Genomic DNA, 25,635 nt, shown 5'->3' with positions numbered 1-25,635 from the left:
CTTCCTTGTCGGGCAGCATTAAATACAAGTCCCGCCGTCCGCCAGCCTAGCAGCGTCGCCCTCGTCACCTCTCCACGTGCAAGACGCGTTGACCGTCCGCCTGCCACTTCACTGCTCTGCTCCGCTACGTGCGGGCACGGCTCCGTCGGCGCTCGTGTCCGTCGAGTGGCAGACGCTATCGACTCCTACAGTTTGAATCCTCTCGACTTGCAAGCCACCGAACCCCCACGTCACCGCGCTTGCACGTCATACCGCCAGCGCCACGCCGAGAGGCCACCAGACGACCCGCAAAGCATCGAGACGACTGGCCTTTGGCCGTTTGGCACGCGCTAAAGCAAGCATAAACGTTTGCTCGCCCATCCGGCATCCGGCATCCGGCACCTGGCACCTGGTACATATCGAATGTCTCGAACCTGTTCGACGGCCGCGTCCGGGAGTCTTGAGACGGCAAGTGTTCGAGCCTCCGGACCCGTTGGAGGTCCAGCGTGCCGCCGAGCATTCCGTTGGCCCTGCGTTGCCCCAAGTACCAATCCCAGATCCGACCGCGTGTTGCCTCGTAGCCTAAATGCTGGATTCCCCTTTCACGTCCCGGCGCCAAGGTAAGAGCGCCGTGCGCTTCTAGATCCTCAGTCGAATCATACTTTTTCCCGGGAGCGGTTGCACTGTCAAGCAGCTACGCGCCATCGCTGCCGAAGCTTACTGTTTAGGGCTCGGGCTCGAATGCACTTTGACGTACTCATGTAGCGTGAGCACTCCCCTCGGTGCATGTCCTTGCGCAGGTGGCTGGCTTTCGTTTCAAGCTCGTAGACGTATGCTCGGACGGACACTTAGCCACGCCGGTGTGGCCTAGCTCGAACAAGTGCCCGCGCACAGCCGCATCTACAAGCCTTCTCCTAATAGCACGGTTTCCTTCAATTCCATTATTATTCTCCATGCCAACGCCACGCACGCTAGTTTGAACCTCGGTCCGGCGACGCTGTACTAAAAAAGACCCCCAGCTGAAACCCCATGTCTCACGTCTATCCAATTCCCAATCGAAGGCCGCAACTCCACTACGGCCGATAGAAAGAGCGCCAGGGAAGGAGGGATGTGGCGGCGATGGAGGACGGGCCCGGGTAAGACAACGATTACTAGTTTCGGCCTTGTTGCTGCATTCTGTACGATTGTCGTCACGGGGGAACGGCACTACTTTGAAGCGTCACGCGCTAGGCCTGCCCCCTCCCCTGCTTCTACCGCCCCCAAATATTGTTCAGCCGGTCAGCGCTTTCGTGCATTAGTCTCCAGACATGTCTGTCTTTGCTTTTTCCCCACGACCCGGGTGCTCAAGAAGAGGCAAGGAGGTGGTAATGACGAGGGGGGCCGGGACGCGCGCGAACGAACGGATCTTTGGTTTTCTGCAACCACGTGGTCCATTTGCTGGGGAAGGGAAGGGCCATGTCTTGCTGCGGACTTGGCGCCGATGGGATGGATGGGCTGATACGATCGCCATTTACTCCAATGATCCTTCGACTAATTCCACCGCTGCTACAGCCATATTACTGCCGATCGAAATGGCTAAATTAATCACCAAGCCAAGCAATATACTAAGAACAACTGCACTCATCGTGCTTACGTGTTCGCATGATTCCTCAAGTCATCCGCCATCGTCATGTGAGGTGCAGAGATAGTCAGTAGCCACATTAAAAAAATTGAAGTGCTTCATTATTTAGCATGATTGCTTCAACATTGCTAAACAGCAGAATGTAATTTGGGTATATCCCGTCAAGGTTGCTATATTTTTCCTGCGTGAGCAATTAGAGCAATGCTTCGAAAGTGTTTTGAAGCTGTACATACAAATGCATCAGGCAACGAATTCCATTGCCCACGGAAGCCAGGTACGGTACCGCGGCGAGATAGGTGTAGGTGCTCGATTCTTTTGCTATTGGCTGTGCGTCACCTTGATTCCCACGCATTCGTGCCAATGAATATCAAGTAAAAGTTACAAGCAATCGATTAATGTGACCGTCTCGCTAGTTATCTTCCACGAACCTTCTCGCTCTCAAACCAACCATCGACAGACAAATAATCCAAACACATCGTCCAAAATCGTCTCATGATCATTCATCACCCAAATCGCTCCTATCCCCCCACCTCTTCATCCCCCCGCCCCGGCTTCCGCTTCCGCCTCAACCTCAGCCTCAACCTCAGCCTCAGCCTCAGCCTTGTTTCCGTCTCCACTGGCCACTTTCTCCTCCTCTGCAAACTCCACCGGCAACCCCATTCCAGCCGTCACACCCCGACCTTCTTCGCCCCATCCATCCGCAGTTCCATAGTAGTCCTCTCTGCCCCCAGCCTCCAGCAAGACCGCCTCCGAAGCCGACTTATCCCCACTCTCGCCGCCGCTGAACACGCCCACGCCAACCGTCACGCTCTTCCAATCGGGCACGACCTGCACGCACGCGTGCTGGCTGATGAGATCCATCTCGCAAGTGATCAACTGCTGATCTCCTCCAGCCCTGTCCCTGCTCGCCTCCCTCGACACAATACCGCTGCTCGTGGCGGTCTTGTCCTCTCGCGGGACGGCTCTGATGGACACGCTCGGCAGCCACCGCGGGTAGCCCTCGCGCAGCGGCACGAGCGTGAGCGGGAACTTCTTGATTTCGCCCTCGCGAGCCTCGAACTGCACGCGGCGCGCGCCGCCCAGCAGCCAGACGTTGGGATCCGCATCGATCTCGTAGACGAAGCAGACGGGGTCGTCGGGCGCGGCGAGGTTGGCCGCCTTGGCCAGCGCTGCCGCCTCGTCCCACTTGCGCGTGTGCTTGATGCGAAGCGAGGCAGTTAGCGGGACACCCAGCGGCGCGATGGGCGGGGTGAAGGCCGGTGACGGGACGGGCGTGGTGAGGTCAAGGTGGGCGATGTTGAGGATCTGCACGCGCGGCACGGCAACGGTGATGGTGATGCGGCGCGTGATGGGCGCGATGATGGCCTCGGTGCGGTCTTTCGGCGGCGTGACGTCGATGGCGGGGTTGTTCCTGTGCCACTCCTCCAACCAATCCTGCAATTCCTCGCGTATGCTGGTTGGGAGACTACCGATCGTGGCCGGCCAGCCGGCGTCCTCGAATGAGCCGCAGCGGAGCTCGTCGTCGAACGAGGCCCGGTGCCAATCCTCCGCTGTCAGAGTTACCTTCAGATTCTCCCACAGGCGGGGAAATAGTAGCCTGCCCAAGTAGGCAAACTTGCTCTCCTGGAGCGACTTGGAAAAGTGTTCTTCCAGCTTTTCGTAGACGTGGTCGTCAAGACAACGGTAGTTGATGCTAAGGGAAAGATTGGAATCCGCGGCATTCGCCAAGCTGGTGCCCTCTTTCCTGGAAATGCGATATACAAATGCAGGTGGCTGACCCGGGCGTACCGGATTCCGAGATCCATAGAGCTTGGCTGGATCGACATCGAACGCAGGCGTGCCCTTAAGCTGGATGTTCAACACGTCCAAGGGTACGTGATTGGACGTGGTGACTTTGAATGTGGAAAGGAGCATGCGCTCCATGAATTGGTCATGCACATTGACATCGAGTGGCAACTCAATATTTATGGTGCAGTTGTCTCGGAACTCGTGTTCCCCTTGCTCCGTGTGGTAGATAATCTCGAGCTTGATGTGGAGATCGGAAAGGTTTGCCTCTAGCTCGTACGGGATGCTGATTTTCATAGCGGTCTGTGGCGCCATTTCTGAGAGCCCGAAGACGCCTGGGCCCGGTCGATCTGTGATTTTGCCATCTCCATCAAACACCTTCGCATTGGCAGTGCGTAGCCTTAGTCCAGCTGATGCGGCTTTCATATGTACCTCGGCTTTGGTGACGTTGCTTGCAAATGTGCGGCAGTCCAGCTCTAATGACTTGATTTTGTCGATGTGGACTGCGCGTGCCACTGTCAACTTGGCGTCAAATGCGTCGGCGCGGGGGTAGGTGAGAACGCGGTATTTTTTGGGCACCTTCGAGCTCGACAAGGATGCACCGGGAATAGAGATACCCAGTGACTGTAGGGTCTCTTCTTTCTTGGTCGTCTCAAACGTGAAGTGGATCTTCTTCGCTTCCAAAACGACTTTGTCAACCGCGTAGTAGCCGAGAGTGACGACCTGATCTTGTTAGAAGTCGCTTGCGAGGAAGCTTGCCGCCCAGAACTTACATTTGTGTGAACCCAGGCAATGACCTGTCCTTGCTTTACGTCAAGTTTTTCCCTCGTTTCTAACCAGATGTCTCGATTCTCGCCGGGGTCCATGCTAACAAGACGAATTTTCGCCTTCTCCACCTCTACATCGTCTTCGAGAAGATGGCGGAAAGTGAGCATCATTTGAAAACCATCGTGGTCGGGATAATGTTGAATGTAAGGGTTTACGACGATATCGGAGAAGTAGCGGTTCATCGGCGCAGTGACATCGTACGGCAGTTCGCCCGAAAAGGTTACCAGTTCATCAAGGATGCCTGTCGTATCTAATCGATCATCGTCGAGCCATGGGGTATGAACCGATCCCCGGCGCATCTTGAGAGAGACAGAAGGTTTTCTGTTGGCTGCTGATTTGGCCAAAAGATCGAGAAGTACCCTGACATACTCGTCCTTTCGATTAAGCTTTTTGAGACACTGAGCGTACATCTTCAGCATGGTGACCTCCACAAGGTTCCACCTGTTCTGCGCGTACAACGGTGCCATTCGACTGAAATACGTCGCCGCTGCGGAGTAGTCTCCGGACTCACTGCATATTGATCAGTGACATCAACTAAAAGTGACGAAAGAAGGCTTACAATTTTAGTGCAGCGAGATCTCCCATTATGCTCTCTGCGGATTTAGACCTACTTGCTGCGAGATAATGCTTGACGGCAAGGTCGCTCAGTTGCTAAGGGGTGTGTTAGCAATCGCCTCCAACGAATCGGGGGTCTTCAGTACCTCGTAGATGTTCCTGAAGTCATCGTTGGACTCCAATGCTCCCCGGAGCGTGCTTTCGCAGATACCCGCAATATTTCCATCTTTGAAACCTTTGGTGTCACCATTTCGCTCCTCTTCCCCTTCAGGTACTGGCTCTGGCTTCTCATCGTCGAGAGAAACATCGCTGAACTTGTTTTCTTCGTGCTGCGCAGCTACCGCGGCCCAGCCAAGGAGCCAGCTCAGCTTCTTCCCAAGACGCTCTAATATTCTTCTCTGGACGAGATACAATTCTGCACGATGTGCGGCGAGCTCGGGCTGACCAGATTTTGCTTGCGTGCCTATGCTGGAAGCCTGGTCTTTTTTCCCCAACTGATTTCCCGTGCTGTTGAACCTACTATGCTCATATACAGCTTGCCCCGCACGGCTGGAGGATGAGGCCAAGTCTTGGACCGATGCACGACGGTCGAGCAATGAACTGCTCCTCTTCGGATGAGCTAGGCTCTTATTTTCAGGAACAGAAACTTTGAGGTCCTGCTTGGGCCCCAATTGCTTTCCTGGCATCGAACCGGAGGTTTTGTCAAATGTTGTGATTGGGAGGTAGGACGATGCGGTATCGTCCAGAATTTGCTGTGCAACAGCATAGCTCCACGAAGACACGAAATTGTCTATGACTTCGGCGGAAACCGGCTCTACCTCGTTCCCCACCCTGGCGCAATGTTAGCTAGTTGCGGCCGTTGGTCTGTAGTCTGGCTTACGCATGAGTGAGATCATCTCGTAGTATGTGCGCTGCAATATTTAGAAAGCTCATTGCCCGACGGCAAAGCTCCCCCAACGAGGTGAGATCTTCGGTCTCATGCTCTTCCTGGCCAGTCCGTGTCCCCAAGAAAAAGTCATCCGTGGATGCCTTGGCTTGCTGAGCCGTCGACGGCCGAGAATTGGGTCTGGAACTAGGCCTCGAGCTGGAGAGGAACTCTGACCTTGAGATGGAAGCATTGCCAAGTCGTAGGAGGAGCGCCATCTGGCGTGAGAATATGTAACACCTGAAATCGAAGATTGAAATGTTATTAGAGAGGATCATGCCTCGGTAATCCTTTCGCGAGGAGCTGATGGGCTTCTCGCCAAAAGGGTTGGTTCCCGGTGTCTTTCTACAAACAAGGAACTGCTTCTTGACATCTTCGGTGTTTTCGAGAAAGGAACCGCCATATCCGTCAGCCGCGTGCTCACGGACAATGGTGTCAAGGCCCACGGAGAGCTCATCGTAGCCGACGAGCGCATCGTCCACGAGACCCACGCTTTCGAAACCCCTTGCAAGACCTTCTTTCAAGACAAAGAAAGTATTGAAATTCCAACCGGGCAGATGGCGTTGCGCGTCCTTTTCCTTGATATCTTCCTCGTACTGGCTGACCCGAAGATCAAAGGACGACAGGATCAGCGTCTTGAACTTGATGATGGTATCGCTCCAAGAATTGAGAATCTCCTGAGGGCTATCGTTATAGGGGTTGGAAGTTTGGCCAATACCAGGAGGGATTAGGTGCGGCGGGATGTCCTTCATCTCCAGGCGGATCTGGGAGATTCGATCCGGGGCGGACTTGCTGGTGCCGTTGAAGTCGGAGCGGATCTTCTCAAAAATGGTGGTGGACCCACGTCCTGGCCATCGGGAAGCGCTGGCGGACTTCTCAATGGCTCCAGTGGAGGCGCTGGCGGAGCCGCTGAGGCGAGGCTGCGCAGCAGCGGGCGTGTCGGGCAGCACCACGTGCAGAACCAGCCATTCGAAGGCGTCGTGGTTTTCCTGGGTGCTCTTGGTGCCACTTTCGGAGGCCGGAGTGTTCTCCTTTATCCATTCGCGCAGGAGCTTGCGGGACGAGACCTTGTAGGTGTCGTTGTCATCGCAGCGCAGAATGAAGATCTTGAGATAGGGCGTCTGGCTCAGGCCGGGGATTTGGTGGCGACGACGGCCCGGACGGCCATCAGAGGAGCCCGGGCGCAGAGACGAGGCAGAGGCGGCGCGGCTTCTGCGGCCATCGCTGGAAGGCGGCGGCAGCGACTTTAGAAAGTCGTCGGTGGGATCGCGGCCAGGCACAAAGTCCACGTGCAGCGAGTCAATGGAACGCAGCGGGCGGGCGGGGGATTTCCAGTGCAGGTTGCGCAAGGGCAGACGAGCCCTCAGATGCGGCTCCAAGATGTTGAACAGGCCACTTGGGTCGTGGTACTCGACTACACGGAGGGGTTAGGCTGGGTTGGGCATGGCTGCAAGCTGGCGACATACCCGTGACCTTGGAGCTGGAGGAGGAAGCCATGATGTCCAGGGCGTGACGGGATGCGCGGCGCTGGTCGGCATGCCCCTGGCGCATCAAACGGCCCTTGGCAGCTGCAGTCTGGCGGAGCGGCGCAATTTAATGGACGCAGCTGGGGTTGGGGTTTGGACTGCGGCAGCCGGTGAAGGGGTGCGCCCGGGGCAGGCTGGGCCAGGCCGCGAAGGGAAGATGTGGATCAGCGGACCCTTCGTCCCTGGTCGCTGTCGCTGCCGCTGCCCCACACGCTGGCCCGCGCAGCTGTCGCGGCTGTCGTAGCTGCCCGTCGCAACCACGCCCGACGACATCCCGCCCACGCTCCTTCCGCGCCTGCGCCTGCCTGGCTCAGCCTGAACCCTCACGCCTGCTGCTGCCGTTGGCCGCGCTGCCATGCCCGAATCCTCCTGCTGCTCCGCCTCGCGCCGCTGCCCGCCCGCCCACTCACAACCCACCGCCATCGCTTCCCTATACTCTTTCCGCTTTCAGCTTCCCGCCATGTCGCAGCGCTGCCACGCCCACGCCCTCTGCCCACTGCTCTGCGCTGCTTCCAATTTGCCCGCCATGCGTGTGCGTGTCCACTCAGTCCGTTCCGTGAATAAGCCTTGAGCTTGCCATCCCGCCTTTTGCGCATCACTGTCTATATAGACTCGCCGTGCTAGCCCATGCCGCTTTTCGTTTGAGTTCATCTCCAGCGCTTCAATCTGGTCACCTTCACCGCCACAGGCTTTCTCCCCGCCGTTCTCATCGCCACTTGCTGCATGATCCTTCTCTACCATGAGCGGATATGCTCAAGGAAGCTTGTGGTATTACGCCCCCAGCAAAGCGGCACCCGTCGTCTTCATAATCCTGTTCCTTGTCTCCGGCCTCGTACACCTCTACCAATGCTTCCGATACAAGTCGTGGCGCATCACACTCTTCCTCCCCTGGGCTGCCCTTATTATGAGCGCCGGCTTTGCAACGCGCCTGGCCGGTGCCTACCACTTCGACAACCTGAGTTTTGTCATCGCTTCAACCGTGCTAGTCATGTCCGGACCGCCCGTGTATGCTGCGAGCAACTATCTGGTCTTCTCGCGGCTCCTTTTCTATGTTCCATACCTGTCCCCAATGCACCCAGGCCGCGTCCTGACCACCTTCCTCGGCCTCGACGCCCTCATCGAAATCCTCATCAGCAACGGCGCAGTTCGCATCTCCAACGCCTCCCTCACCGATGCGGAGCGCAATGTCGGCGACATCATGGTCAAAGTCTCACTCATCACGCAAGCCCTCATCTTCTTCGCGCTTGTGGGCCTCGCAATCCAATTCCACATCCGCGCCCGCCGCGCCGGCGTCCTGACGCCCAAGCTGCGCACCGTACTCATCGTCCTCTACACTACCTCCGCGGCCGTCTCCATCCGCTGCATCTACCGCATCGTCGAGTACTTTGAGGGCTACAGCGGCATGCTCTTCACGCACGAGTACTTTTTCTACATCTTTGAGGCCGCCCTCATGTTCCTCACCACTCTCATATTGAACATCTGGCATCCGGGCGCCCGCATGCCGCGCTCCAACAAGCTCTATCTCAGCCAGGACGGCGTAACGGAGCTGCGCGGGCTGGGCTGGGGCGACAACCGCAATTGGGTGATCACTGTTTTCGACCCCTTCGACCTGGTCGGGCTGTGCCGAGGCAACGACAAGCGGACAAGGTTCTGGGAGATGACGCCTGAGGAGATCGCGACGCTCGAGGCGGAGCAGAAGAGGAATAAGCGGAGCGGGTGGAAAGTCGCGCTCGATCCGTTCAACTTTCACGGAAAAAACGGCGCTATCTCGAAGCGAGCAGGGAAGCACGGCACAGGAGGCGGAACAGAGAACAAAGAGGGTACTTTGGGTGTGGAAAGGGCTGTATCTCCCAAGAGAGACGTGGGTGATGCAGTCTGATTAAAGTTGCCTGTGACGCTAGCACCACGTAAAACATGTAATCCATCTTCTGTCCTCCAAGTTCGACTTATGATTGGCCCATCTATTATATGAATATCTATTGAGGCAATATTTATGGTGCATTGGGGACAGACCTACCTGCGGAACCGGTTGGAGTATGCATTACCGACGGATAGCAAGCACAACGCAACGCACTTGTCAACGGGCATGATCGAGAATAAAGTAGGTGATATTATTGGCAGACATGCAGTATGGACTTTCCACATGCCCCATGCTGTCTGACATAGAATTCATACCGCTTCGTTGTAAGCGAACATACACGACTTTACAAGAATTTCCGATCCAACGCCCTCACTTTCGTGGACACATCTAGACGATCTAGGAAACGCGCACCCCGTGCACATGAGAAGCATCTCCAGGCCGCCAGGTTTCCTCTGCCCTGGTGCCTGGCGGCAGCCACCCCACCCCGCTCTCCCTTCTAGGTCTACCCGGCCCTACGTCATCATTCTTCTTATCGTCCTTGCTGAAACCATTCGCAAATCCATTGGCGTACGAGTGCTGCGCCATGGGGGAGCCGTTGGAGCCCTTGTTATTCATCTTTTCGAGAGAAACCGGAAGCAGCGACTCTTGCTTAGCGTGTAGCATCTTGGCCTTGTGGTCGGCCTTGTTGTCGCGCGTGCGGTCATAGAGATACAGGCCTAGGAAAGTCAAGGCAAAACCAACCGCCTGCACGTGGGTGACGGGCTTGCCGAACCAGATGATGGCGAAGACAATGACGAAAACACGCTTGATCAAGCTAGCGACCGAATATGTAACGGGCGACACCATGGAAAGGAGGACGAACGCGACCAGGTTTTGGCCGAAGTGGAAAGTTCCGTTGAAAATGTACTCCAAAACCAGGGGGCCATGGTCCAGAGAACCAGGCTTGACGTTGAGGTCGATTGACGCATCGTATAAGAAATCTCCCAAGATACCAATGCCTTCCGAAAAAAACCAGATCGGCGCTGTGAAAATGAAAGCCAAGCCAGCCGAGTAACAAAGCAAGTTCAGCTTGTCAGGCTTCCTACGTTTCACTGGCTGGTTGTCTTGCTCAGCTTGCTCGGCTTCGTTGAAGAGCTTCTTTGACACGATGTTCTGGGTGACGAAGAGCAGCGCGCTACCGAACGCGCTGATCAATCCGATGAAATTTCCCTTTCCGGAAAAGTTCGCGGAACAGGCCATGATGACGCCAAAGGTCAGTGGTATCAATGACAAGTAGGTGGTGGGCGCATAGCGGATGTTGAAGTAGAAGCGATAGGCCAAAACGGTGAACAAAGGCGAAAGACCTTTGATGGTATGAACTAGCGAGACCGGGATGCGAGACATGGCATCGGAGCTTAGGATATGGCCGCCAATCTGAAACAAGGTCAAAGGAAGGGTTGTCATGATGAGATCCCTATCTGGAGAGCGAATGCCATATTTCAGAGCTGGGATTATGACCTTCAAACGCGGGAATATTTTGGCCAGCCAAGCCAAAACCAGACACCACGAGGACACGAAGGCGAATTGTATGAGCGTCAGGGTGACAGGCTTGGGGAAGGCGGTAAGGATAGCTTTCGAGGACGTGTTTGACAAGATGGAAGTCGAGTACCATATACCGCAGAGAACCTAGGGCGGTTAGCACAGGTGCAAGTGGGATGCGGTCTCCGTGAGGAACGTACTATGAGCTTGGCCGACACAGGAGCCCTCAGCGCATCGGCAATCTCATGCGCATTGGCGCTGACGCTTCCTCGGCGACCTTTGATGGTCCTGATGGCCTCGCTCAAACTCTTCTGGCGTCCGTGTCTCGTGCCTGTGCCTGTGCCTGTGCCTGTGCCTGTACCTGCGCCTGCGCCTGCGCCCGCATTTCCGTTGGCCCAGCGCGAGCCCTTGTCCTTTCGCGGATACCAGCGGTCGCCCGGCGGAAATCCGTTCTCGCCATTTTTCAGCGGGCTCGGCGAGCGCACAGGGATTCCGATATCGAGCGCGGTCTCCTCCTGGTGTGGGGGCAGCACGTCGGGCTGAAAAGCAGGGAACTTGAAGGTGCTCGGGGACGCAGAAGCCGAGGAACGCCCCTCGCCGTGGGTGTGGGAGTTGTTTGCCATAAGGCCGGATGGATGTCGCTATCTCAGGTGTCGCTCAAGCCATGGGAGTGGTCAGAGAGCGGGCGGAGCGGCGTTGTGGGCGGGCGGGCGAGCGAGCGGACAATGGCGCAATATGCCGTCGGCGGGAGAGGCGATGGCAACGTATCTCGTTCGGGAGTCTCGTGTTCGGCGGGTGACAGCGATGGCGACGCACGCAGGATAGACACGAGCGTCCGGGAGCGGACAGGGAGCGGGGCGAGCGCGCTGTCGGCGTCGAGACGGGGCGTGAGGCTCTGCAGATGGCGAAGTCCGAGCGGTGTTGCGCGCTGCTCGGGCAAGTCCAGAAGTTGAATGAATGGACCGACAGCAGTTATGCAACGCGCGGCTTCAACCATGGATTTTTATGCAAGCTAGTGTCATCCCTCTCGCGCTACGCCCGGACAGGCAACTCCCTGCCACTCCAACCTCACGTCAACACCACCCGCAGCCATCACCGCTTCTCCCCACTGCCATTCATGCCTGCGCGCGTTGCTTCTTCACCAGCATGGCACGTTCTCTGCTCGCAGCGTATTATGCCGCCATCTCTCTCGCGTGCGCCGTCCGTGCCACGCGGGTGATGGAGTCCTTCATGGTACCGCTGCGGAATGTCTTTGCGAAATCTATCTCATGGGACGCTCCTGCTGTCGAGTTTTCCCCGCTTTGGCAGGTGCTTGGCCCGTTCCAGATCGGCACACGGGGTTAGCCGTCATCCGCTCATGATGTTGTAATCCTTTGGATATTGATGTTCTGCAGAGGGCCCGTGGGGCGCTGATCCACTCGAGTACTTTGGCGGCTTTCGCGCGTTAGAGTTCAACGAGTCTGCCACATTCAAGAGTTCTCTACCTGCCAATGCATCTGCCCGATGGTCCACTCTCGACGCCACCAATGTAGAAAGCAACGAGGCTGGAGCGAACGCATCCCTGGCACTGGCCTTCTCCAACGTGGACTGGCAATTTCTGCAAGCTGTCTATGGCTGGTCTGCTTTGCAATACCAGTCATGGGCCCGTGGGGAGATTATTGTCAACGGCGATGCAATCCAGACCGTGGTCCTCTATACCGATTGGATCCTTGAATTCTGGGTTGACGGGAAGCTTTATTTTGGAGGAGACTTCTATTCTTACCGGAAAGCGCCCCCCGTGCTGCACCTGAGTCCGGGCACCCATCGGCTTGATTTGAGGATGTGGCGAGACGTCCGGTCATTTGGGGGCATTACCGAAGGCGATCCCCAAATCACAGCCGATATCGCTCTCCAGATATGCAAAGGCTCATTGGAGGTAACGCAGGAACGGATAAAGATACCAGATGTCATAGATGGCAGATTCTCTAGCGAATATGGCTCGGTTGCTGTACGCAACACGGGTCTGGACACTGTTCGTATTCTGGGTGTCAGGCCCCAAAACAGTGTATGCTTCGCATTTCCTCTTAGCTCTCTAAATTGAGCTCGGTGTTTCTGTAAGCCCCTTTAGATTGCTGACATTGGCTATAGAGCGACTGGGAAGTGGCTCCGGATAATATTTCTCAGCTTGAAGTTGTCTCTGGCCAGACAAGGCCAATCTCATTCAGGCTTGCCCTAAAGGATCCGACGATCTCCGAGTTGCGACTGGAGATACTTTACACCTACGACGGCGCCGAATCGAACCTGAGTGCTCCGGGCGTACAACCGGTCGTCAAGAAATCCACTTATGATCCTCACAAGTTTACCTTCAAGCATCCAGGTGGAATCGTTTCGTACGCGATGTTACGTCCGCCTGCCAAAAACGCCACCTGTGGCTTACAGGGATCTGCTCCTGTCCTGCTTGGACTTCATGGAGCGGGGCTTGAAGCAGATGTAGATGGCGTTGCTCGCGCCTTTGATCCTCTCCCAGACCTATGTGCCTGGGTGCTCTTTCCGACGGGAGTGACGCCCTGGAGCGCAGACGACTGGCACGCATGGGGCTTTCCCGACGTTGAGGCAGCTGTTGCCGCTATTCCAGAGTGGATCAAGCACAATGCCTGGAACGGAACAACTGTTGACACAGACCGGTGGCTTGTCAGTGGACATTCGAACGGCGGCCAGGGCACCTGGTACGCGATTACCCATCGGCCAGACAAGATTATCGCCGCGGTCCCGATATCTGGATACTCTTCCATCGAGCGTTATGTGCCCTACGAATTCTGGTCGCCAACAATTGATCCTGGCCGGCAGTCGGTGCTCCGTTCAGCGCTGAACACATATCGACATGAATCCCTCTTTGAGAACTGTGAATCAATACCTATCCTTCAGTCGCATGGCGGAGCCGATACCAATGTACCAACGTTCCATTCTCGGCTCATGAATTTCTTGCTGTCACTACGCGGTAGCAACGCAGGCTACTACGAGATACCTGGATCTGAGCATTTCTTCGACGGTATCATGACTACCGAACCGTTGCGCACCTTCTATCGCACGCACATACCCAACGGCTTGGCTGTCACCAAGTCACTGAAGAAATTCACAATTGTTGTTGGCACACCAGGTGATATGGGGTCCAAAGGGGGAATTACTGTCACGCAGCTCGAGACGCCCGGCCGCTATGGTAGAATGGAGGTTTCCATCGATCCTAGAGATGAAGAGACTTGCATTTACAGCATACAGACGAAGAACATCCTCAGCTTTAGCATTAGCCCACATGAGTGCCAGTCTGCGACCGTCATCGTTCGCAGGCAGAACATGGCTTCATCCGCAACGACACTCGCTGTCGACAGCGGCTCAACACTGACATGGACAAACGACATATGGATGGTGAGTTCAGCGTTGTGATACGGTGATGCAAAACTGACGTGTGCAGCAAACCGACTCTGACCTGCAGACTGCTCGACGTGGCAAGCAACTCGGAGCGATTGATGCAATTTTGCGCTCTAATGGGACGTTCAGCATCGCAGGCTATGGTGTAGGTACCGATGAGTTGGCGTTGCAGATTTCGCGCAACCTTTATACGTACTTCTCAGCGGACTCTACCATCAGTGGCTCGGCGGGTCCGGGTAATTCAATCACGGTTGCCGTAGGGACTGAGCTCCCAGCCAGGCAGGACGACCAGTTTCCTATCCAGGTTACAGATTCAGGGTTGCTCCTCGTGCGGGCACCGTCAGGCGAAGAATACCTCTTTGGCGAGGAAGAGGATGTGGCGGCGATCTACCTACGACCTGGTACCACGGGCCAAGAGAGCCTGGAGCTTGTTGTGTGGGGAGGAACAGCCCGGACTGCGGCGATAGCGGCGCGGCTGGTACCGACCCTGACAGGCGTCAGCCAGCCTGATTTCGTGGTGCTGGCTGGGAGCAGCAGTTGGAAGGGCGCCGAAGGTGCTGTGGCCATGGGCTTCTTCGACGAGCGGTGGAACATCGCAAGCACGTCCTTCTTTGCTTAGGTAGGCGTGCCTCACTGTAGCTGTCGAACAAAAATCAGCCTCAGGCACCTACCCTTAGGGCTAGTGAGCGGCGCAGGTGACGTGCGGTGGCGGGACGTGACAGTCGCGTCCGCGTGTGAAAGCGAAGGCGCGCTGCGGCTCAGGGTCCATAAAGGCAGCTTCCCTTATGCCGCCAACGCGACTTCCTCCAACACCTCTATTCCTCCCTCCTCCTCTCTTGCTTGTTTGCTTGGCCAAGCGTCCCACTGACGACCTGCCGCGAGCTTTTGGCAGCTCGGCGTTGCAAGTCGCGCATCGTCACCTTCCCCCGCGTCCACTGCCCGCACCTTCGCGTTCTTTCCGGTCGCCGCGGCGCCTCGAAGATCTTGGTGAGCAGGCCACCACCCATTCACGCTGCTACCTTCAGAGTCAGCGGCCCGGACCCGAAATCTAGTGCTCGCTGACACTACCCTTGCCTTCTTCCTCTTCTGCTCATCATCCACTCCACTCCACTCCACTGTAACCCACTCCGATCTTGTCTGATCTACACACGATTCGATCTGAGTCCAAGTCACTGACACCCGACCGACCAGAACCCGCTCGTGAGACGCTTCTCACGCCACGTATATTACGTTTGGTTTTACTCTTTACCATCCATCCTCTTCAAGTTCCTGCCAGCTGTACCCAGTCGATTGTACTTGCTCCTCAATCACTTCGGAAACATGGCTGGCAACGGATCTCCTATTCCGCGCAAGGCCTCTCCCTCGCCGTTCGGTCTGCGCAGCGACGAGAACGGATCTGACTCGTCGCCTATCACCTTTGCAGGCAGCGTGGTAAGTGCTCTGCTCCATCCACCCTTCCCGACTTCCATGCCTTCCATGCTCTTGACAGCCTGTGGATTTGATGCCAACTCTATCTCAGGGTGCCAAGAGGAACAGCCAGACATTCGCCCGTACTGAGTCACCGCTCCCATTGACTACCTCAAAGCTAGGAAACCAGGCTTCTCGTGCCTCAAGCCACAAGCCTTCCAAGGTAAGCCATGTCGATAGCTTCGAAGGCGTGGACATTGTCGCTGACTACCTGGCGCAGATGCTGAAGACAGAATCGTCTCCGGAATCCACTTCTGGCAGCGAATCCCCCATGAACACTCTACTCGCCAAGTTGTCCGAGCAGCAAACCATCTTGGACAGGCAGAAGAACCTGGTCGTCGCTACTGAGCCCCTAGTTGGAGGCGTTCCGCAAGATCCTCTCATGGTCGGCGCCGCGCCAGTAAGTGCCAGTAGCTGCGAGATCAAGATCTACCTGGACCATGACTATGTTCACCCTCATCTTCGTTCGCCGCTCACTGCGTTTCAGATCGATTCGTCGTCCAACGGTGGCAACTCGATCTCCGCTACGCCTGACAAACCCAACACTCCGGCGACCGACGCTGGCGAAGGATACGTTGACAACCTCCCCAAGCCCGACCCCGTTGCATTCTTTCGCATGCAGAAGGAGCTTGCAATTGCGAAGCAGGAGCTCAACCGCATGGATACGGAGCTTTCTCAGACTCGAATCGCCAATCACACTGTCAATCAGGCTCTTGGTCCTCAGTCGGATGCCGGATATGAAACTCACGGCCACAGCCCTGAGAAGACGGTCCCTTACACCTTTAACTCTACTGTCAAGGTCGCACCCGCTTTGTCCCGTCAGGACACATGGTCATCCAGTGACGATGCACCTGCTGCAGCAAGCGAGACGTTCCCGACTGGCAACTTCAACCGTGGCCGTGGCTCCACTAACCATGCCATCTGGAACAACGGCTTCAAGTCCAACCTCCCTTACCAGATGACGACGCCGTTCGACCAAGCTTCCGCTTACGGTGCGAGCGCATGGAATACCGGTGGACGCCAAGGTTTCGGTGCTGGTGTTGGATTCCCCATGAACCACCAACCTGGCTATGGACCCATCCAGCCGCAGCAGTACGCTATGCCGGGCTCCATGGATAGTGGCTATCGCGGCACTCCCCAGCTCATGGATGATGCGACTCACTACCCCATTCCACGCATGAACCCTCCCAGCAGGCCGACCTCGGCATTTGGAGGACGCAACAATGGCTGGAGTGGCAACTATACGTACAACGCCCCTATTGGTGGCCCCCGATTCAGCCCGCCGCACATGCAGAACAACGGCATGTACCAAGCCCCGGGTGCGTACCAGGCCGGCCCCATTGGCAGCCGGCTGTCCCCTACTGCCGCTGAGTTCAACGTTGTGAACGACGCCAAGCCTGTCTGGGGAGCTCCTGGCGACCAGTCGGGTTCCACATACATCTCTCCGAACGAGCCGATCAACTATCGTCGCCTTCTTGACCGCAATATGAACTGCAACTGGGATCTGATTGTCAACAAGATTGTCCACAACAACGACCAACAGGCTTCGATTTTTCTTCAACAGAAGCTCAAGGTTGGCACTGCGGAGCAGAAGTTTGCTATTGTGGAGTCCATTATCGCGCAGGCCTACCCGCTGATGATCAACCGCTTTGGAAACTTTCTCGTTCAGCGTTGCTTTGAGCACGGCACCCAGGAGCAGGTCATCGCAATTGCGCAGGCCATTCGCGGTAATACGCTCCAGCTCAGTATGGACGCATTTGGCTGCCATGTGATTCAGAAAGCCTTCGATGCTGTCCCGGAAGAGTATAAGGCGATCATGGTCCACGAGTTACTCCGCCGCATTCCCGAGACTGTGGTTCACCGTTATGCATGCCATGTCTGGCAGAAACTCTTCGAACTCCGCTGGAGCGATTCTCCTCCCCAGATCATGAAGTACGTCAATGAGGCTCTCCGCGGCATGTGGCACGAAGTCGCTCTTGGCGAGACAGGCAGTCTTGTCGTCCAGAACATCTTCGAGAACTGCCTTGAGGAGGACAAGCGTCCTTGCATTGAGGAGGTCCTTGCCAGTATCGACATAATCTCCCATGGCCAGTTCGGTAACTGGTGCATTCAGCACATTTGCGAACACGGAGCTACGCAGGATCGCACTCGTGCCATCGATCACATTCTCCATTACGCTACGGAGTACAGCATGGACCAGTATGCTTCCAAAGTCATCGAGAAGTGCCTCAAGATTGGTGGCACTGAGTTTCTCGACCGTTATCTTGAGAGGGTCTGCGAAGGCAGCGCCAATCGTCCTCGCATGCCACTCGTTGATATCGCCGGCGACCAGTTCGGCAACTATCTTATCCAGTACATCTTGAGCAACTCCAGCCCGCAGCACCGCGAGATTGTGGCTTCGCACGTTCGCAAGCACATGGTTTCCCTCCGTGGTTCCAAGTACGGTTCCCGCGTAGCGATGCTTTGCAGCAACCCTGCTTATGCGACGCGCCCGGGCCCTCCTGCGGGCATGCAGTTGAACCGTAATAGCAGCTACAGCCATGGTCGCGGCTATGGTGGCTACCGCTAAATTCGCATCGTCTTCGCTCTGGCCAAGTCAAGAAGACAGCGTCGTCACGATCTTAACGCCTGAAAATTGATACGTGTATGTATCAGCCACCTTTCGCGGCTCTCTCATGTCGAGCTTTTCATTACCGAAATTTCTCGACTGTTCTCTGATCGTATGCGTCTTGGTATAGTCAGACCGACTTGCCTTTCTGCCGCGCACAGCCGGGACAGACAAGGTAGCCTTTTTCTCATTTCCGATGTTTATATCAACTACAGTCAGCATGATATCAGCAGCAGCGGCTGCAGCTTTCATTTTGCTCTTCCGGGATTTGTTTTTTTCACACCAGCTCTTGTTTTCTACTGCAATCGTGCCATCTTCAAGCTTACGGATCGTCACGAAGCTCCGAGGCTCGTTGGATGCGGCAAGCAACAAAGGGCAGTTTTCCTTCGTGGTCAAAGGTTGGCTTGTTCGCCTTTGGCATAGCAGCACTAAAATCTCAATCTTTTTCTGGAAACATCGCCATGGGAAGGGATTTTCTGCTCGTAGCGGCATCTGCGGGTCTTCTCAAGAAAAAGTCCTTTCAGCGGAAGCACGGGTTCGGGGATATTGAGGGATGGATGGACACGGTAATGCGACGGAAGGGGAGGGGATGTTTGCTTCTTTTGCTTATTCTGCTTCTTATCTTCATCTCGGACAACAGTTTCTTTGCGTTCTCTAGTGCAAGCATATCCAAAAAGGGCGTCTCCAGGGACCATTGTGATTGTGATGGCCGGCCTCCGCTCCGGTGATGACGTTCGCTCGTGACTGTGCCGGCACCGAGTCCGAGGCAAGCGGCAGATTCCTGGGCGTGCGGCAAGTCACAAGTAAAGGATCCAAGTGCGCATGTGCGCTGCACCTTTCCGCCAGATGGATTCCTGGGAACAGGAGGCATGCTCTGCTGAGATGCAGCCGGGCGTGGTTCTGCCGGTAGGGGATAAGGACGGAATGAGGACTGGTGCCAAGCGAGACGGGCTCGGGACCAGTGAGCGCGCAGGCAGCAAACGCCATGTCTCGCACGGTATCGCGAGGCCATCGGGGCGATCTCGTGGTTTGTGCTTGCAGGTCAGGGCAACGGCGGGCGGTGATCCAGCCGGCGGAGGGGCAGGGGTCCCCGGGCTCCACGTCGACTGTTTCCGGCTCGCTTGGCCCCCCATCATGCACTCTCTTGCACCTGTCATCAGCCACTCGCCCCAGTCGCAAGTCAAGCCGCGCGTGATCCCTCCGCCAACGCCGTGCTGCCGTCTTCCCAAAAACTTTCCGCGCCGCATTCCTAGGCGAGCGAACAAGCTCTCCACAACACTCGACCGCGGTCCGCAACAATGGCGTCACCGGCCCTGCAGGTTCCCAATGGCTCCGACAACACAGCACACCGTCCCTCGATAACCAGCTCACATTCGATGCCCTCGGTCGTCATGAACGGCCACCTCGCCCCCGTGGGCGACAAGGCCACGCCCGAGCAGTACGAACTCGGCGTCCAGGTCATCGACGAGAACAAGGAGTTCAAGTACACCTGCCCTCGCCGCTCTAACCACCCCCGTACTGACCAGCATGCAGCTCGAATCTCACCAACTATCTGGCTCTTGAGAAAGTCATCCCCGCCGGCTTCAACTACCATCTGATCTCCGTCTTCGGTTCTCAGAGCACCGGCAAATCTACCCTGCTCAACCACCTGTTCAAGACGTCCTTTGGTGTCATGTCCGAAACCGAGCGCCGCCAGACCACGAAAGGCATCTGGATGTCCAAGAATAAGCGTGTGGCCCAGGGCGACAAGACCATGGCCGACAACATCCTGGTCATGGACGTCGAGGGAACCGACGGCCGTGAGAGAGGCGAAGACCAGGACTTTGAGCGGAAGAGCGCGCTGTTTGCCCTGGCCACGAGCGAGGTGTTGATCGTCAACATCTGGGAGCACCAAGTTGGCCTGTACCAGGGCGCCAACATGGGTCTGCTGAAGACTGTTTTCGAAGTCAATTTGCAGCTCTTCGTCAAGGATAGCAGGTACGTGGCAACTTTCATCTTTTGTACAACGTGTGTAGCTGACATGAGATTCTCAGGACTACTACACGCTCCCTCCTCTTCTTCGTTATTCGCGATCACATCGGCAACACCCCTCTCGCCAACCTTAAAAACACTCTTTTGCAAGATATGCAACGCATCTGGTCGACGCTGTCGAAACCGCAGGGCCTCGAGAACTCGAGGATTGAGGACTATTTCGACTTCGCCTTTGCCACGCTTCCTCACAAGATACTGCAACCGGAGAAATTCGTCGAGGATGTGGAGAAGCTTAGCACACGCTTCCGGGAGGGTTACAAGGACCCCAAGACTGCGGGCTTGATAGACGAGGAGAAGCAGCCTGTCTTCCTGCCGGAGTATCACAGACGCATCCCGGCCGACGGTCTCCCGACCTACGCGGATGGTGTTTGGGAATCGATTGTCAACAACAAAGATCTAGACTTGCCAACACAGCAGGAGTTACTCGCCCAGTTCAGGTGTGACGAAATCTCACGAGAGGTGCTCGTTGCATTTGACGAGAAGATCACACCCTTTGAGGAGAAGCAGGCCGAGGGCGTTCGCTCCGGCAAACCCTCTGTTATCACCGGCCTTGGTGATGCTATGAACACTGCCCGCACTGCCGTTCTCAAGGAGTTCGAAACCAAAGCTTCGAGATACCACAAGGGCGTCTACGCACGGAAATCAAAGGAATTGTCTGGGAAAATTGATACTCGTCTGAAGGCATTGTTTGCTGGTCAGTTGACCGCGGCACACAAGTCTGGCGTCTACGACTTTTCCGAAGCCGTCAGCGCTGCCGTGAAATCAGGACAGAAGAAGGGCAGCAACTACGACTTTGCCGAGATCGTGGCTTCCGAAAAGAAGAAGGCCCTATCGACGTTCGAAGAGCATGCAAAAGCTATCGTGGTGGAAGGTGCACCATGGAGCGAGTATGGCCAACAGTTCAACTTGTATAAAAAGGAGCTTGACGACGTGTCGTCACGTCTGCGCAAAGAGGAAATGCGTAGGTTGGCAACTCGCATTGAGCGGTGGGTGCGTTCTCGTCTGAATGAGTCTGTTGGGTTGGAGTTCAATAGGCTGGGTTCGGGCCGGGGAGGTTCTGGTGCTCCAGCAGAGGGAGAGAAGCACACTACGACAACTGAAAAGGAACTGTGGGACAAGATCTGGGCGGTCTTCACCGAGACGGTCTCTCAGGCCGAGAAGCGTTTCACGGAACGCGCAGGCAGCTTTGACGCATCGCCAGACGAGACTGAGGTTGGCCTGTGGCGCTTGAGACGGAAGAGTTGGGGTTGTCTACGGGCGAAGCTCGATGAGGAGATGATGGAGGGTAACCTCCTTCTTAAGCTCCGCGAGAACTTCGAAGACAAATTCCGCTACGACGACACTGGCGTTCCTCGCATTTGGCGTCCCACTGATGACATCGAGGGCATCTACACGCGCGCGCGCGAATCCACCCTCACTCTCATCCCTCTCCTCAGTCGCTTCCGCTTGTCGGCAACATCCGCCCCACCGCCTTTGGATGCGTGGATCGGTGCAGCCCCAGCCACTGTCACGCCGGCCGATGAGGAGGACCTGACACCCATTGGCGGTGTGGACGAAGAGGAAGGGAAGAGCCTTGAGGAAGAGATGACCGTGCTGAGCGATGCCAAGCAGGCAGATCTCAGCGTCCGCTTCAAGAAGACAGCTGATGGCGTCTATGTTGAGGCCAAACGCGGCGCCATTGGTGGTATCACACAAGTGCCTTTGTACTTCTACGGACTTTTGCTTGCATTGGGTTGGAACGAAATCTGGGCAGGTAAGTCAAACACTCATGATGTACTCTCAAATCGTCCGCTGACCTGGCTTCAGTCCTCCGCAACCCTCTCTACTTCATTTTCATGATCCTTCTGGGCGTTGCCGCCTACGTGACATACACACTCAACCTGTGGGGCCCGATGATGCGGATGAGCAACGCCGCGTCGCAGCAGGCGATCGAGATGACCAAGGAGCGTTTGCGCGAGTTCCTTGAGAGTAACGAGACGGGTCGCCAGGCCATGGGCATGGCAAGCCGCAGCAACACCACCGAGAGCATCGGGATGGACAAGCTTGACAGCCAAGGCAAGAAGGCCGAGACAAGCGCCGCGGACGAGGACGAGGACGACATATAATCTGGCCGTTCGTTGGGTCAATACGAGCGTGCTGTGTTGATTGGATTGGCTAGTGAAAATAGAACGGTGCTCAAGGTTGTCTCGGTGCGGGATGCGCCGAAGCGCAGGCGGAGACGGCGCATGTCTCGTCCTATATTACCCTACACGCGTGTTTATAGAATGCATTCATTTTTAGCAACGCGGGATAGCGCTGTGGACAGAGCAAGAGTGTCACTGCCGGAAGAAGGTATTCATTTTGCGAGGCTACGAAGCGGACAAGCATGCAACACCATTCCACGGCTTGTACGTCAAACATGATACGTATGCCGTAATTTGCGGGTTGGTAAGAAGCAATGGCCTACGAAATTGAAGGTCGAGAAAGAGTCTCGGATGCAGCTAGAAGAACAGGTTGGACAGCTGGGAGAAGAGGTTGAAATGTAGCGCCGTTGGTAAGGAACAGGACGTCATAGGGCAGAGCCCTGGCCTGCTCCAGCTACGGAGCCCTGCGAGTCGTGGTCTCGGACAAATAGCAGAGGAAATTCTGGTCGGGATGGATGTCCAGAAGCTCCCACAATAAGAGTTGTCCTCAAAATGAGTTGAGGAGAAAAGAAGACGGATCGCGGGCGCTGCGCGAAAGGGTTTTTGTAAGCGACGCCCGGACTTCCAATCAGAAGCGGCGCGATGCGGGTAGGTCAGAACTGGCGCTAAACCGCAAAAGACGTCAATGCGGTGCCGAGTGCCTCCAGCGTGAACCACGCCTCCAACACCACTGCCCATCCACACCCAGCCCGACCCATCCCCTCTCCACTCCACGCCATGCTGCGGCAACAGCTCCTCCGGACGGTCAGGCTGCCCCAGCGGCTGGTGGCCGCCAATGCCCGCCGCACCTTTGCCGCCACCTCGCAGCGGCCCGCCGACGTCGAGCTCACCATCGGTGCGTCCCACGCCCGCCTCCCAGCCTCGTGAACTGCGCTGATTGATGTTCCAGATGGCAAGAAGGTGGCCGTAGAAGGTGAGCCCTCCGCTGCCGCGCCATTGCCCCGCGGGCCGTGATGCTGACGACTGCACCCACAGCCGGCTCCTCGCTCATCCAGGCCTGCGAAAAGGCCGGCTCGACCGTCCCCCGCTACTGCTACCACGAGAAGCTCATGATTGCCGGAAACTGCCGCATGTGCCTCGTCGAAGTCGAGCGCGCCCCCAAGCCCGTCGCCTCGTGTGCCTGGCCCGTCCAACCCGGCATGAACGTCAAGACCGACTCCCCTCTCGTGCACAAGGCCCGCGAGGGCGTTATGGAATTCCTGCTCGCCAACCACCCCCTTGACTGCCCCATCTGCGACCAGGGTGGTGAGTGCGACCTTCAGGATCAGTCGATGAGATATGGTGCCGACAGAGGCCGCTTCCACGAGCTTGGCGGCAAGCGTGCGGTTGAGGACAAGAACATTGGCCCATTGATCAAGGTAGGCGCATGGAGATGCGAGGAGAATACTGCGCCACCGCTGACACGGTGCAGACCTCGATGAACAGGTGTATCCACTGCACTAGGTGTGTCCGCTTCGCCAACGACGTCGCCGGCGCCCCGGAGTTTGGTTCCACTGGCCGTGGCAACGACCTGCAGATTGGTACTTACATCGAGACCGCCCTTGACTCGGAAATGTCTGGAAACGTCATCGACCTTTGCCCCGTTGGTGCCCTGACCTCCAAGCCCTACGCTTTCAAGGCCCGTCCGTGGGAGCTGTACCACGCTGAATCCATTGATGTTCTCGACGGCATTGGCTCCAACATCCGCGTCGACTCCAGGGGATTGCAGGTTCTGAGAATTCTCCCGAGACTTAACGACGATGTGAACGAGGAGTGGATCAACGACAAGTCCCGGTTTGCCTGCGACGCTCTCAGCACCCAGAGATTGACCATCCCGCTTATCCGCCGCGACGACCAGTTCCAGCCCGCCACCTGGGAACAGGCTCTTGTAGAGATTGGAGAAGCGTTCCAGAAGATTGCGCCGAAGGGTAATGAATTCAAGGCTGTGGCTGGTGCCCTGGCTGAGACGGAGACTATGGTGGCAATGAAGGATCTGGCCAACAAGCTTGGTTCGGAAAACCTTGCCCTTGACACCAAGAACGGCAGCGAGCCCGCTGTTCACGGCATCGATGTTCGCTCGAACTACAGCTTTAACTCCAAGATCTATGGCGTGGAGGAGGCCGATTACATTCTCCTTGTTGGCACCAACCCCAGGCACGAGGCCGCTGTTTTGAACGCTCGTATCAGGAAGCACTGGCTCCGCTCTGACCTCGAAATTGGCCTTGTCGGCGAGGATTTCGAGAGTACCTTCGAGTATGAGAAGCTTGGTGAGACGGCCGCCGATCTGAAGTCGGCTTTGTCTGGCGAATTTGGCCAGAAGCTGGCTCAGGCCAAGAAGCCCATGATCATTGTGGGCAGCGGTGCTGTCGAGCACGCCGACGCCAAGTCTATCGTTGAGACTGTTGGCAGCTTCGTCGAGAAGCACAAGTCCAACTTCCAGACCCCCGAGTGGAACGGCTACAATATCCTGCAGCGCGAGGCCTCCCGTGCGGGCGCTTACGAGGTCGGCTTCACTGTGCCCTCGCTGGAGGTTGCCAAGACGGAGGCTAAGTTCATCTGGCTGCTTGGTGCCGACGAGATCAACGAGGCGGACATTCCCAAGGGGGCTTTCGTCGTCTACCAGGGCCACCACGGTGACAAGGGTGCTCAGCTTGCCGACGTTGTTCTCCCTGGTGCTGCCTACACTGAGAGCGCTGGTACCTACGTCAACACCGAGGGCCGTGTCCAGCAGACCCGGGCTGCCACCTCTCTGCTCGGTGCTGCCAGGCATGACTGGAAGATCATTCGTGCCGCCAGCGAGTACCTCGGCACTCCTCTTCCCTACGACGACGTCGAGGCTCTTCGCGACCGCATGGAGGAGATCTCGCCCGCTCTCAGGAGACTTGACGTTGTCGAGAAGACCGCTCTGGCTGAGCTCAGCAAGGTCCAGGTTGTTGACCAGAACAAGGGTGCCAGCGCCACCAACGCTCCCCTTAAGAAGCCGATCGAGAACTTCTACTTCACTGACGTCATCTCGAGGAAGTAAGTGTATTCAGTATCATTGATCTCTGAACAGATGCTAACAATAATCACAGTTCGCCAACCATGGCTCGTTGCTCGGCAGCCAAGGCCGCCAAGAACCCGAGTACCAACTTCATGGCACCAGGAGAGCCCTACCCCCAGGTCGAATACGGCCCGCCCGGTCAGCAATCAGCTGCGGCTGCATGAATGCAACAAAAGTCTGAGCAAGGGACATGCATTCATCTCCGGGGGGCCGTGTAGAATCTACGGATGTTTTGATGTTTTTAGCGGCGTTTTATTATTACCAAGATGTACATACTGGACAAACATTCCCTTTTTCCCTTTGCTCCGACAAGCAAACAAA

General features: G+C 56.4%; 7 protein-coding genes across 7 annotated transcripts; 5 read left to right on the top strand and 2 right to left on the bottom strand.

Moving 5' to 3' along the window:
• Positions 1-2,134: 2,134 nt before the first annotated feature.
• BKCO1_4300082 (tmem1 family protein) lies at positions 2,135-7,190 on the bottom strand (the record flags this gene model as incomplete). The annotated part of the gene is made up of 6 exons (XM_020276042.1): positions 2,135-4,108; positions 4,159-4,723; positions 4,773-4,864; positions 4,915-5,599; positions 5,649-7,107; positions 7,160-7,190. 6 exons carry the CDS (start codon positions 7,188-7,190, stop codon positions 2,135-2,137), a joined length of 4,806 nt encoding a protein of 1,601 aa, XP_020128177.1.
• Positions 7,191-7,958: 768 nt separating this feature from the next.
• On the top strand, positions 7,959-9,098 carry BKCO1_4300081 (rta1 domain protein; the record flags this gene model as incomplete). Its single annotated transcript, XM_020276041.1, has 1 exon — positions 7,959-9,098. The coding sequence occupies one exon, from the start codon at positions 7,959-7,961 to the stop codon at positions 9,096-9,098; it is 1,140 nt and encodes a 379-aa protein (XP_020128180.1).
• A 378-nt stretch (positions 9,099-9,476) lies between these two features.
• BKCO1_4300080 (triose-phosphate transporter) lies at positions 9,477-11,221 on the bottom strand (the record flags this gene model as incomplete). Its single annotated transcript, XM_020276040.1, has 2 exons — positions 9,477-10,745; positions 10,799-11,221. 2 exons carry the CDS (start codon positions 11,219-11,221, stop codon positions 9,477-9,479), a joined length of 1,692 nt encoding a protein of 563 aa, XP_020128179.1.
• A 523-nt stretch (positions 11,222-11,744) lies between these two features.
• BKCO1_4300079 (alpha beta protein) lies at positions 11,745-14,622 on the top strand (the record flags this gene model as incomplete). Its single annotated transcript, XM_020276038.1, has 4 exons — positions 11,745-11,937; positions 11,993-12,642; positions 12,726-14,000; positions 14,047-14,622. 4 exons carry the CDS (start codon positions 11,745-11,747, stop codon positions 14,620-14,622), a joined length of 2,694 nt encoding a protein of 897 aa, XP_020128198.1.
• Positions 14,623-15,323: 701 nt separating this feature from the next.
• On the top strand, positions 15,324-18,039 carry BKCO1_4300078 (pumilio-family rna binding repeat protein; the record flags this gene model as incomplete). Its single annotated transcript, XM_020276037.1, has 2 exons — positions 15,324-15,434; positions 15,523-18,039. 2 exons carry the CDS (start codon positions 15,324-15,326, stop codon positions 18,037-18,039), a joined length of 2,628 nt encoding a protein of 875 aa, XP_020128186.1.
• A 1,337-nt stretch (positions 18,040-19,376) lies between these two features.
• BKCO1_4300077 (root hair defective 3 gtp-binding protein) lies at positions 19,377-22,214 on the top strand (the record flags this gene model as incomplete). Its single annotated transcript, XM_020276036.1, has 4 exons — positions 19,377-19,561; positions 19,612-20,055; positions 20,112-21,862; positions 21,916-22,214. The coding sequence occupies 4 exons, from the start codon at positions 19,377-19,379 to the stop codon at positions 22,212-22,214; spliced, it is 2,679 nt and encodes an 892-aa protein (XP_020128190.1).
• A 795-nt stretch (positions 22,215-23,009) lies between these two features.
• Positions 23,010-25,478, top strand: BKCO1_4300076 (nadh-ubiquinone oxidoreductase 78 kda mitochondrial; the record flags this gene model as incomplete). Its single annotated transcript, XM_020276035.1, has 5 exons — positions 23,010-23,127; positions 23,182-23,205; positions 23,268-23,650; positions 23,704-25,292; positions 25,346-25,478. The coding sequence occupies 5 exons, from the start codon at positions 23,010-23,012 to the stop codon at positions 25,476-25,478; spliced, it is 2,247 nt and encodes a 748-aa protein (XP_020128191.1).
• Positions 25,479-25,635: the final 157 nt, after the last annotated feature.

Source organism: Diplodia corticola, assembly GCF_001883845.1.
Source record: "Diplodia corticola strain CBS 112549 chromosome Unknown scaffold43, whole genome shotgun sequence".
Taxonomy (NCBI): domain Eukaryota; kingdom Fungi; phylum Ascomycota; class Dothideomycetes; order Botryosphaeriales; family Botryosphaeriaceae; genus Diplodia; species Diplodia corticola.
This window is presented reverse-complemented; position numbering and strand designations above follow the sequence as displayed.